This window comes from Gadus macrocephalus, chromosome 1, assembly GCF_031168955.1.
Source record: "Gadus macrocephalus chromosome 1, ASM3116895v1".
Lineage (NCBI taxonomy): Eukaryota > Metazoa > Chordata > Actinopteri > Gadiformes > Gadidae > Gadus > Gadus macrocephalus.
Window position 1 is genome coordinate 11,602,057 of NC_082382.1, and position 12,500 is coordinate 11,614,556.

The 12,500-nt window shown below is 46.7% G+C and overlaps 2 protein-coding genes across 2 annotated transcripts in view; one reads left to right on the forward strand and one right to left on the reverse strand.

Annotated features, from left to right (window-relative positions):
• LOC132460288 (voltage-dependent L-type calcium channel subunit beta-3-like) overlaps nucleotides 1–4,955 on the forward strand; it is a 13,751-nt gene extending 8,796 nt beyond the window's left edge. Inside the window, exons 2-6 of the mRNA XM_060055327.1 lie at nucleotides 5–136; nucleotides 253–404; nucleotides 840–935; nucleotides 1,017–1,187; nucleotides 1,984–4,955. Of these exons, the coding sequence (XP_059911310.1) occupies nucleotides 5–136; nucleotides 253–404; nucleotides 840–935; nucleotides 1,017–1,187; nucleotides 1,984–2,397 (965 nt within the window). The 3' untranslated portion in view covers nucleotides 2,398–4,955. The remainder of the gene's footprint in view (nucleotides 1–4; nucleotides 137–252; nucleotides 405–839; nucleotides 936–1,016; nucleotides 1,188–1,983) is intronic.
• On the reverse strand, nucleotides 4,935–11,746 carry ddx23 (DEAD (Asp-Glu-Ala-Asp) box polypeptide 23). Its single transcript, XM_060073440.1, has 17 exons — nucleotides 11,595–11,746; nucleotides 11,013–11,152; nucleotides 10,719–10,829; nucleotides 10,467–10,560; nucleotides 10,308–10,373; nucleotides 10,065–10,203; nucleotides 9,831–9,964; nucleotides 9,549–9,661; nucleotides 9,291–9,434; nucleotides 8,809–9,034; nucleotides 8,445–8,590; nucleotides 8,094–8,271; nucleotides 7,408–7,650; nucleotides 7,049–7,200; nucleotides 6,792–6,900; nucleotides 6,317–6,491; nucleotides 4,935–6,048 (listed from the first exon to the last, which is right to left on the reverse strand). The coding sequence occupies exons 2-17, from the start codon at nucleotides 11,150–11,152 to the stop codon at nucleotides 5,825–5,827; spliced, it is 2,394 nt and encodes a 797-aa protein (XP_059929423.1). The 5' UTR covers nucleotides 11,595–11,746; the 3' UTR covers nucleotides 4,935–5,824.
• Between the last annotated feature and the right edge of the window lie 754 nt (nucleotides 11,747–12,500).

Sequence of the window (12,500 nt, forward strand, 5' to 3'; positions counted from 1 at the left end):
CTAGCTTACATTGTACTACTTTCCCTTCTTTGCAGAATCTCTATCACGCGTGTGACCGCCGACCTGTCTCTGGCCAAGAGATCCGTCCTGAACAAAAGACCCATCATGGAACGAACCAACACGCGCTCCAACCTAGGTGAGCGTGCCAGACAGACTCCCCGAATCAAGCCATTGCAATGCTTAAGCACTGCCAGCTACTGGTGATCAAACGACTTGAACACATGGATGACTCCAATGCGTGGCCCCATGCAGCTGAAGTCCAAAGTGAGATTGAGAGGATCTTTGAGCTGGCCAAGACGCTGCAGCTGGTGGTGCTGGACGCGGACACCATCAACCACCCCGCCCAGCTGGCCAAGACCTCACTAGCCCCCATCATCGTCTACGTTAAAGTCTCCTCGCCCAAGGTACAGCTCCCCGCTCGTGACGTGTGTTTGCAGCGCTTGACCCTGTGTGGACTGAACCCGGTGGTTTAGGTTACCAGTAGACCGTCACAGGGTGGTGGGCAATGGCGGTGGTAAGCAACCTCGGCCTGGCCCTGGCCAGATCGCCACCCACATTGCTCATTATCATATCGGCTGGATTATCATTATCCCTCCTATTGAGCAGTGAGCATTTTGTTTTAGCGTTGTCAAGGCAACATCTGGTCGATAGTTCTATTTGACCGTAAATGTTAGATTTGTAGCGCATTGATTCATTCATTCATTGGTTCAAAGGCAGAGAGGTGCCGGTTATTGAAAACGTGCGCACACCCTTCGGAATGTTATTGACCAATCAGGATCAAGTATTCAACAATGCTGTGGTGTAGATGATGTTCAGCCTCATCTGTGTTAAACGTTCAGGTGCTCCAGAGGCTGGTCAAGTCCAGAGGGAAGTCCCAGAGTAAACACTTGAATGTGCAGATGATGGCTGCGGACAAACTCTCTCAGTGCCCCCCTGTAAGTAACAAACTCTCCGATTATCTATCAATAATGAGTGTGAAAAGATGCCATAATGCCTTTAACACTGGTATTACGTAGGAAATGTTTGACGCCATTCTGGATGAGAACCAATTGGAAGATGCGTGCGAGCATCTAGCTGAATACCTGGAGGTCTACTGGCGTGCTACTCATCTCCCTGGAACCAGCCCCCTCAACCCCCTATTGGAGCAGAGTCTGATGATCACGCCCTCCGCCATTTCCAGCCTACAGGTGAGTCAGCAGAGTAGAACCACAACAAACGCACCAATCAACCATCTGTAATGTGTTCCCCGCAGACCAGGAGGAAATAAGAAATCAAATGTAGATATGAAGGTAAACTATGAACTTGTGCTGCTGAAGCTATGCTTATCCAGAACTGTCTTGTGTGTAAAGTGTTGTCATTGTCCCTGCCTGCTCTTCCCATCTCAGATTGTCACCCCAGCGGTCATATTTTGTAACTGTCTTTGTCTCTGTCATCTCACCCATCCATCTTAAACATTTTTGCAGTTTTCTGAAACACAGGAATTAATTGAATGAGCGCTTGCACTGTGGGGGTGAGTAGTAGGGTTTATATGTTCACACACTTCCCAAACCCCAATGAGATCAATAATGATCAACCCTATCTCACCGCAGAGTTCATTCTCTGAAGTGAATACTAAAATATAATATACGATCATACTTTGCATATCCAAACCCCCAGACTATTGCCAAATGGTAAATATGATCTCAGTTAAACTTGAATGTTCATTCACATGTCTCCAGTTGAAATGTACCCAATCCCAATCTAAAAGGACTAGGAATGACCTAGCCATCATGAGAATCAACCAGTAAATTTCCTGTCCAGTCATTAGCTTGTTCCATTACATAGCATAACATATGTAACATGAACCTTGTTAACATTAATATTAAAAAGGATTGTGTTGCACAGAGCCCTCAACGAATACGAATATGAATTTGTTTCTCCTTTCTCCTTCTCCCCAATCCTTTCTCTTCATCCATGCCTTGATCGCCATGCCAACCGGCGCAGAACCAGAACAAGAACCAGCCGCTGCCTCACGTGGGGGTGGGGCTGGAGGCGGAGCTTGTAGACGAGGTGAACTCCCCCCTGGAGCAGGACAGTCTGATGCCGTCCGACGAGGCCAGCGACTCTCTGTCCCGCGGGCACAGGGGCAGCCCGGGCCTCCGGGGGGAGGAGGAGGAGGAGGAGGAGGAGGAGGAAGAGGAGGAGGAAGAGGAAGAGGAGTTTGAATCCCCGTGCCACGCCCACACATACAGGGACATGTACCCTCCCCGTCGCGGGCACACGGGCAACGCCCACAGTGCCAACGGACACGAGGCGCAGGACCGGCTGCTGCTGCAGCAACGGGACGCCGCGCAGAGGGGCCACAACCAGCGAAACGACCGGCAGCACAGCCGCCCCTGGCCCCGAGACAACTACTGACACCCCCAGGGAGGGCCCCGCCCGCCCCCAGATGAGTCCAGCACTCCCCCTGACCCAAAGCCGCCCCAGGCCTTGATCCCTGACCCAAGGCCTCCGTGTTAACCTAACGAATGTGGGATCTGAGGCCCGTAGTCCTTAGGTTACAAAACAACCGGCTTAGGCCCTACTCTACCTGGAAGGGTAAAAGTACACCCAGAACCAGGCCCTGATACCTGAGAAACAAACCCCCTCTACACACAGCTGCCCATTGTCTGATTCTGAGCAGGATTGGCGTTGATGCTTAACAAACATAATGTTTTGATCCCCCATTCTCGATCTGTGTTGATACTGTGGGAGTCCTGGGGCCCTTAAGCGGTCTCCTTCAGACAGTGTGAAGGGCCAAGGAAGGGGGTCAGGGTGTCTGGTCTCGACTCATGTCTCCCTCCTGTAGAATGTCTCATAATACACAGGCCTTAAGATTCGCAAGACATCGATGTATCTTTACTATTGCATGTATGAATATGGTTAATTTTAAGAACTATTTGCACATTGTCAGAAGAATAGGAAGCGAATGATCTATTTGGCTGGACAAAACACAAGTTAATGTCCACCGTTGACCCCGTTATAGGCAACAACGGTAGTGCATTTCAAAATAGTGTACATACAGGAATGGGAGCTTGGTTTTGTTTAATTGCTATTTTATTCATCTGTTTTTCGATGGATTTGAACCACACGAGACAGTTCATCGTTCCATAGTTTCATGTAGAACAGAGCCTCATTCTGGAGTTGGTTCAGTGTTTTGCATAGAGATATACTGTTTGAAGCTGCAGTACACTGCCGGTGTCGCACACATCCAGATCATTGCTTGTCTCTGCTATGGCTCACGTATCATTCTTTAATATAACGCAACGGCGCAAGAAAAAAGAATGTAACCACCTACCGAGAAGGGAGTATTGTTTATCAATGAGCATAAGGATTTTCAAAACGACCTGTTTACACAAACTTGCTATGGTTACTCGTGAATATTTGCACTACATCACATCTTCACAAATCCAGGCACATCACAAAGCGAATGTAAGACTGCATGACTTTGCACCTCCACCACTCCAACCACTACCACCTGTTGTCGCCAGGGCAACGGATTGTCTCGTGTGTAGATTGTTGTGACAAATCACTGATTGTAGCATCCATGTCCCGGTACTGTGTTGTCAGCACGACTCACCAGCGCAACTCTCCCCACCTCCCAACATGCGCTGCATGTCCGTCTCATGCCGCATCACACAGGCGTGTACTGCAGTTTTACACAAAAGTATACAAGTGATCCGAGTTTCACTGAGGTACGCACACTAGAGGGAGTCCCTATGAAGTTCTTATTCGATCCCAGATCTGTGGGGTTTTAACTGCCAACTTCACAGCGCATCAGGGGTGCGTTCCTCTGTGTATGGCTGTGTTCCTCTCAGAGGACGTCGGACATGCTGTAGCAACTGTGACACGATGTCATCGCCGTTCCCAATCCCAGACCCCCCCCCCAGATCAGTTCACGAGCCGTCTTGTCTTGGGGTCGGGACACTTTAATGACCTCCCGGTGAATCGCTTCCACATCTCACAGGTATCTTGATCTCGTGTTCTGTATATTTTCAATATGAAGAAATGAAAAAAAAATAATACTCACCGCATGAATGAAAAAAAAGAAAAAAAATACTATGCAAGTGTTGCATGAAATCTGATTGTTTCTTTTTGAAGATCTTATAAGTAATGCATTGATTTACTCTGTTTTGTCCTGTGGTGATGGCCTCGTCTTTTACGGCTTTTCACAAAAACACGGCACCTGCCCATCCCACCACTCGACACGTTCCCCTTCTCGATCCGACCCGTTTGAGATAATCCTGAGGGCATCTGGTACCTTCAAGGACCGCAGGGGTGTGCGTCCATCCCCAGGTATTGTGTTGGTCGATGGAAAGACTAAATTGTAGTTGATGCACTTTTTAAACAATTCTAAACTAGTAGCCCTGTATTTCCTAACCCTGGTTATAAAATGTTTTTGACTTCTATTCAAATTATTTAATCAAACCCTGCATGTGTTAGTTCACTACTTAGATATTACCACTCGATTTTGCCAGATTATGTTTTTCAATGCGGACCAATTTAGTAATCGATAAGGAAAAGTTGAGGTTTTTCAATTTACCAAGCACAATTTGTACAAGGGGGTTACAATTTAGTTTCCTACGTCTTTTTCCCGTATGCAATACTAAGCCTAACAGCGAAAGACTTAAAACGCCTTAGAACATCTGGACATCCTCTTTTGTGTAAGTAGAAGAAAAAATATACAATTGCACTATTTTCTTTAGGACGATTGCTTTGTAATGCAATAACTGCACTAAATATAACCACGTTATCGACCAATTTTCCACTGCGTTCTTCACGCATCTTCCCTCGAACGACCAAGTTATCCAACATGTACAAACGAAAACATGTCCTGCCTGACGCTGTATAGAATGCTTTCTATTGGAAAATAGATTTACACAGCTAAGTGAAATACAATTTAAGTGAAATAAACATGACATTTTATGTACTTTTAATGTTGTCCAACTCCTTTGTTTCACCGATACTGGCCTGTACATAACAAATGACAGCGTCCTCAACACACACACACACACACACACATCTGGGCGAAGGACTACCAGTCAGAGACATCAGAATAGTTTGTCCATCAAACACATCAGATATGCAGTTTAAACCCCTGAACACACACAAGTGCTTTAACCCAAGCAGGACACAGCAGTGTGATTAAGAGGACACCGATCACTCTGCTTCTAGTATTCGTACGCATACCAATGTGACAAAATCCACCCGACAACACTTGAAAAGGTATTGGTCTCATCACACCATTTTAAAAAGAATAATAAAAAACACAACTTTTCTGGTCACAAATTGGTCTTAGGTGCTGCTTCTGAAAAATAGGAGACCATTAAATTCAGAGGGGTGAGATAGTACAAAATGGTTTACCTTTAAGAGAGAAAACTGCAGAGGGTGTCATTCACTGGACATCAACGTCTACAGCGATAGGTTTTAAATACAAGCACATCGTATTAAAAGTATTTGCAGTAAGCGAATTGAGAGTTGTTTTTCTTCAAAACAGCACTACTTGCTACACCAGAAATAGCATTCCCCCCTGAGGTCAAGAGAAGATCTCCGTGCGTCAGCCCCCCGTGCGTCAGCCCTAAGCACATGTATGAAGCCATTAGTGGTGAAGTCATGAAAACAAAACCGTAGAGGCAGGGTATTGAACAACGGGACCAAAACGGCCCCTGTGCACTGGATTAACAGGGGAGGGGGGGGTGAATCTGACTGCTGTGTCGACGTTAAGGGTCTATCATGGTAACGAAACATCAATCTAGTGCAGCGGGGTCCAGTCTGGCGGCCCAGCCCTCAGGCTTAGACGCTCTCCTCAGGCGAAGATGGTCTCCTCGCGGCGCTTCTTGGTGAGGATGGTGCCCGGCTTGTGCTGGGCGTCGGGGTGGTTGGTGAGCTCCGGCGGGCACGTGGACACGGGGCTCTCCATGATGGCCTGCTTCAGGTCGTAGAAGACCTGGGCGTCGTCCTTGGTCAGGAAGGTCATGGCCATGCCGCTCTTGCCCGCTCGGCCCGTACGTCCGATACGATGGATGTAGTCTGAGGGAGGGGGAACGAGGGTTCAAAGGTTCATCAGAAGGTTCATCAAATGTGAGCTTGTAGACACACAGTATGCAAAAGGTTCATAGCTGGTAATAAAACTTAAAAATAGGGCTATATTTTTTAAAGGGAACTTTGAATGATAAATTGGGTTTATTTCCCCATTAAAAACCGTTTTGATGATGTGGAGTATTAAAGTAATGCAGTAGATGATAGCCAAGTGAGAGACAGGGCCAGGCATGACCGTGCGTGGCTGAAGGAGGCGTACCTTCGATGTTCTTGGCCATGTCGTAGTTGAGCACCATGGACACGTCGTGGATGTCGATACCACGACCGGCCACGTCAGTGGCCACCAGGATGTCTTTGGCGCCGGCCTTCAGGTTGGACAGGGCAAACTCTCTCTGTTCCTGGCCCTTGCCACCGTGAAGTGTGCAAGCGTTGAACTGGGGAGAGGGAGGGTGGAGGAGAAACAGGGCGAGTGGATGAGTCCCCAGCGAGACGAGGCATATGGGGAGTCTGGATACGGTAGTATCTTTCACTACTGTATACCGATTCAAAAGCTAAAGCAGATTATTCATGCTACTGTTATCACAAAAAATCTGCTGGAGGCGACAATGACTCATGACAGTGTTGAGCAAGTAGCACAACAATATCAATAAGAAGAATTTAATAAGAATAAAAAGACAAGGGAAAGATATCAGTGACCCCCAGTCCATGAATGCAGAAACACAGAAGAGACTTACTCCCATCTTCTCCAGAGACTTGGCCAGCACGTCGCAGCCCTTCTTCTGGTTGACGAAGATGATGATGGGCGGCTCGAAGCCGCGGTTCAGCACCTCCAACAGCTTCTTCCTGCACGGCACACAAACAACAACGGCGGAGACTCAGTCAGCCAATCCCCACTCGGTACACAGAGTCGCGTTGTCCCCATGAGAACAACAGAGGTGAGGTCCATGAGGGATTAGGTGTGCGAGCTGTGTGAAGGCTTTGCTCTCCGTACCTCTTCTCTCCCTCGCCCATGAGCAGCACCTTCTGCTCCACCCTCTCGTGAGGTTTGCCCGCAGAGCCGATGTAGACCACGGCGGGACGCCGCAGGTAGCTCCTGGCTAGCCGCTCCACCGCCGCGGGCATGGTGGCTGTGAACATGACCGTCTGCACCACACACACACATTTATCAGGAGAAGAACAAGCCAACAATGATGGTAGAAGAAGGAGCCGTGACCAATGATAGTAGAAGAAGGGCCTTATTTGTCGAGCGTTCATCCTGGTTCTAGAGTTTAGAAGAAGATGAACCAGGATGAACGCTAGGTGACTGTGGCCCGTGTGAAAGCACTCGTTAGAGGAGAGTGAACCACATACTTGTCTGTATTTTCCTTTGCCGGACTCAAAGTTCATCATCATCTTCTCGGGGTCCTCTGCCTCGTCCGTGTCGGGCTTCTGGTTGGTCACGGGGATGTACTCCAGGATCTTCTGGACGTCGGGCTCAAAGCCCATGTCTATCATGCGGTCGGCCTCGTCCAGCACCACGTAGGTGCAGCGGCCCAGCACCAGGTAACGGTTCTCCAGCACGTCGATCAGACGACCCGGCGTGGCGATCACAATCTGGGGGGGGAGGGGCGTTGGTTAGATGGGCCCACGGTGGATTCCCTCCTGGAACGGGACCTCATCTGGGTTTCGCTTGGACATTTCACAAAGCTGAAAACTCTACCCTAGAACCACAAAAGTGGGGTGCCTACTGCGAGTTGCCATCTCTCTTTTGGATATTATAAGATTCGATAGCCGACAGAACTGTAAACTGAAAATCCAAGAATGAAATGTCGGAAAAGGAGCAGGAAGAAGTAAACCACCTTACAAATTGGAATTAACTTACAATTCCATTTTTCGTTTGTAAGGCCATATTTTGTTTTAATAAAAAAAAAAAAAATTGACAAATATTGTGCCACGTGCACCCACTCCGTCTCAAGCTAAACCCTTCTAATGCAATGCCCTCATTTCCCCAACAAACACCGTTACCTACTCGGCTCGAGTGTGTGTGGTCCTCTCACCTCGCAGCCCATCCGCAGGCGGAAGCCCTGGTCCTCGCGGGAGATACCTCCGATCACGGCCACCGTCCGGATGCCCAGAGGCTTACCGAACTTTAGCGTCTCCTCCTCGATCTGCTGAGCCAGCTCACGGGTCGGGGCGAGGATGACCGCGTAGGGACCCTGGTCAGAGTCCTCAATCCTGAGAGGGAACATTTAGAAGATGAGGAGAGGCTGGGACGCCATTTCGATGCAGCCGTGGTGGCATGCCGAGTGCATTGGAACAAAGCAATCACGAACAAGACACGAGCAATATAGGCGGTAACCGAATAGAGAAAGCTTGTGGGATCATGTGGGAGAGGGGGGGGGTCCTACCTGTCGATTTTGGGCAGGGTGGTGATCCATACCAGAAGAGGAATGAGGAAGGCGGCTGTTTTACCGCTACCCGTCTCGGCCACACCGATGATGTCACGGTTCTGTAAGCCAATGGGAATGGCCTGTCTCTGGATAGGAGTGGGATCCTGAATTTGGAGAAAAACCAGATTACAAAACGACCGTCATTGGTTCTCATAAAAGCAGGAAATGTCAAAGACTTCCAATAGTGGTAAGTCTGATAGATTGGGCTATGGCAGCGCCCTTGGAAATCAAAAATGGACTTGTAGCTTCCAAAACAATAAAAAATGTTCAAGTGATCTGGCCATGTCAGGCTCTCCCCAGTAACAAAGTATGTAAAACAGACCTTGTAGCCGCAGGCGTCGATGACCTCCACGATGTGCGCCGGCAGCGAGTACTCCTTCCAGTTCCGGATGGGGTTGGGGATCTTGCCGCCCTTGGTGGTGATGCTGTAGTCCTCCCTGAAGATACGCCAGTCCCTGTCCGTCATCTCCTCCAGCTTCTTCTGCACCCAGTGCCGGTCGTCCCAGCGCTGCTTGGCCTCCTTCTTACGCACCTTCTTCAGTCGGACCCTGAAGGATGGGAGGGGGAAAGAGTGGTGCTTTGAATAATGAAACCGTGGCTGGGTTTGGATAGGATCTTGTTGATGCTTACCAAATGGCCAAGAAATAACAAGAAAAACTCTAGCAAAGTTTATTTTAATTCTAAAAGGGAAATTATAAAAACACAAGAGAATAGCGACGGTGCTTAATATATATATATATATATATATATATATATATACACATACACACACACATACACAGTATAACTATAGTTGCTACTCACTCTTCTTGCTCCTTTTCCTCCAGCGTACGTCTCTTCTCCATCAGTTCACCGTAGAAGTGGGATTGGTCTCTCTTCTGCTGCTTCAGGTCAATGCCGGCGATGTAGCCTCGACCGTACAGCTGCACGCTATGCTTCTCCTTGTAGCTATGGAAACAGAACACCAATGTACACAATCGTTTAATGTTCCGTGTCCTCAATACAATCTAGTCTTTGTCGGCCCAGTTGATGTACAGGGCGTAGCGGTGCCCGTTGACTCACATGGGGTTGTAGTCGATGGAAGTGTCTTCGGAGGCGTCCCACTCAAAGACGAACTTCCTGTCGTTCAGGTGGCGCGTGCGTCTCCGCTTCTTGAGCCCGCCCAGGTAGCGCTCCTGATGGTAGACATTTTTTTAAAGGGTCAAACCTCTGCAAAAATGCCCAAAAATTCTAACAGACATTTCCTCTTTTCGTGTTAAACACGAAATCAGTAGAAGCGAATAGGCTCCCTCCCCTCCGGCCCGACTAAAGCAACCGGTGAGCAGAACGAACAGGTAATGTCACCTTGATTGCTTGGAGTTCTTTTCCTTTGTCTTTCTCCTCTCTGATCTTCTGCCTGCCATCATCCTCGTCATTTCCGTTGCTCTCCCTCTCCATCCGTTCTCTCCTCTCTCGCCTCTCCCTCTCTTGCGGGTCCTCTGTGGCAAACAAACACAACACAAAATATAAGTTGAATCGAAACAAACAATCTCTAACTATTAATTATTATGACATGACCGATGCCATGGCAACACATACCCATCATTTTCCTTCCCGTGTCCTGGAACACCCTTCTCTTCTTCCTCTCCTCATCTATCGTCTTCTTCTTCTCTTCCGTCTGTTGCTCTCTCCGTTTGATGGCCTCCGCCTCTCGCTCGGCCTTCGTCAGGAACTTGGGCTGAAGAGAGGAAGAGGGGTTGTGAAGAGAAGGAGTCAGGTCAAGGGTCGGGTACAAAGTAAAAGGGGAGGGTTTAAGCTGAAACGTTGCTGAGCTCCATTCACCTTTGCCTCGGCTTCCTCCTCAGCTTTCTTCTTGGCCAGGAGCTCCTCCAGCGAGAGAGGTTGGGCCTGATGGAATGAATAAAGCGATAAGGACAACTTGCGTTTTTTTAGGATACATTTGTGATCAAAGTCAGAATATTCGCTGGCTATTTATGTTACCTTGTCTTTCTTCTTTTTCTCTTCTTCATCTTCTTCTGTTTTTATATCTTTCTCCCTCTTAAGCCTAGCCTCTTTGGACTTTGGTGATAGACTCCTTAATTACAAAAATAACATCAACAATTGTATTAGCAATATTATCATTGATTTATTAACCCAAAAAACAACAACAATGCAGCATTATGAATGAAGATAAATTCACAATCATTAAAAACACAGTCGTCCTGAGAGTTATCGTTGTACAGAGTCACAGACCTTGATTTCTTTGTTCGATCACGCCGGTGACCATCTTTCTCTCTGTCTTTTCGGGCACGGTCTCTCTCTTCGCGCTCCTTGCCCCTCTCCTGATCTTTCAACCGCCGGCCTCTGTAAAGAACAAGCAATTAAGGTGGTATGTTAAGAAGAGACATGTTGTTCACTGTCTTTGCAGGGTGGTCAGTCTTGTCACTTGTCGTGTGGCTTTTAAATACTTTTTTTTAATATATATATATATATATATATATATATATATATATATCTTTTTATTTTGATAGTAGTACAGCAACCAACCTTTCTGGAGACTTTGAGCGATTTCGTTCCCTTGAACGATGTCTCTTACGTTCTCGAGAACGACTGCGTGGTTTTCTTTCTCTGTCCTTGACCGCCGCCGAGGTCTCGGCATCCTTCTTGTCGCTCGTATCACCCGCCATCTGAAAGCACCAAGTTACAATGATTTAAATGGCATTTACATCAAAAGCAACGCCAAGTTTGATACACTCAACGTGTCAATGTCGGGCCAGTCATAAAACTATCCGTAGTCTAAGTTACAATCAATTCAGACGAGAACAGCACCCGTTTTCCAATAACTTGTGATCTGAGCAAATTTTGGATCAATAACAATTACTCACTAATGATCGAATGAGCGAATTGATATGCAACGAGAAAACGTGTCTATTATGATTTCAAAAGTGGGGTTGCAGCACCCAAGTAGTTTGGGGCTGCACATTTGCTAACCAGTTAGCTAACAACACAACCCCTTATTTCATTCATGAAAAGGACACACAATCAAATAAATAGAAACCCATGGTATCGGCAATATGGAAGTGAGCTAGATATAAATGGGGTACAGTATTAGTAAAAGCTAAATCATACCGTAGAGTATTATCCAAAAATAATTGCGATTGGTATTCGTTTCAAGAGGACGCCATATTGTCCGGCACGAGTTCCCCAAAACAATTGGTGTGGGAATTGTAGTTTATAAAGGTCCTGGCAAAATGGTATTGAAACAATCTAAACTACATTCTCCATCAACCCAAAGTCACATCGTCAGGACCCACATTGTTTTGCATGCGAATAGCTAAATGCCTGTTCAAAATAAAATATTGCTTTCAGATTCCGTTTTCAGACGCAAGGGGGAAGAATTCTTAAGGTTTTTAACCTGTGTATGACTCTATGAATCTGCATAATTTTCTTTTGCAGTAATACACCTTCCATCAACGTCACTGCATGTTATATTGATTCTCATCCTATTTTTTTCCCCTAATGATTGCACACTTGTTAACCGGCTCACGTGTGACGTGAGAGAGATAGAAATATCAAATAAACACAATTATAGTAAAAACGAGTCAATTGCTTTGCCACCTAAGAGATTATTTCTAAGGAGATTTTATTCCGATCTAGTCTAGGAACACACACAATATGAACACAACATATTCTGGACAATTTATAACAAGAAAATCAAATTATAATAACACATAGGTTCCCTATTTATAGTTAAGTATCTGGCCAATTTTGTTTGCCCTTATGAGTGTATAGCTGAAAATAATTGACCATGTATGGCCTACAAAAGGAAAGTCAAGATAATACCTATGACCAATTCCTATTTACCAAATTCAAGCCAGTCTTGTGTAATGTGGGAAGTAACCTAATTCTGACCAGGGTCGATTGGTCAAACCCAGATGGTAGACACCGGATGGTTTCTGACGCATTGTTCAAACATTGGTAGCATGACAGCTAAGATACAAATGTTTCTGATCATGGAATAGCAGGCCCAGAAAC

Coding starts and splice junctions, on each gene's coding strand:
- ddx23 (XM_060073440.1), bottom strand. CDS start 11,152: ATGGCGGGTGATACGAGCGACAAGAAGGATGCCGAGACCTCGGCGGCG. Junction 8,591..8,808: donor TCGACGCCTGCGGCTACAAG/GTCTGTTTTACA, acceptor CTCCAAATTCAG/GATCCCACTCCTATCCAGAG. Junction 6,049..6,316: donor CATGGCCAAGAACATCGAAG/GTACGCCTCCTT, acceptor CCCCTCCCTCAG/ACTACATCCATCGTATCGGA.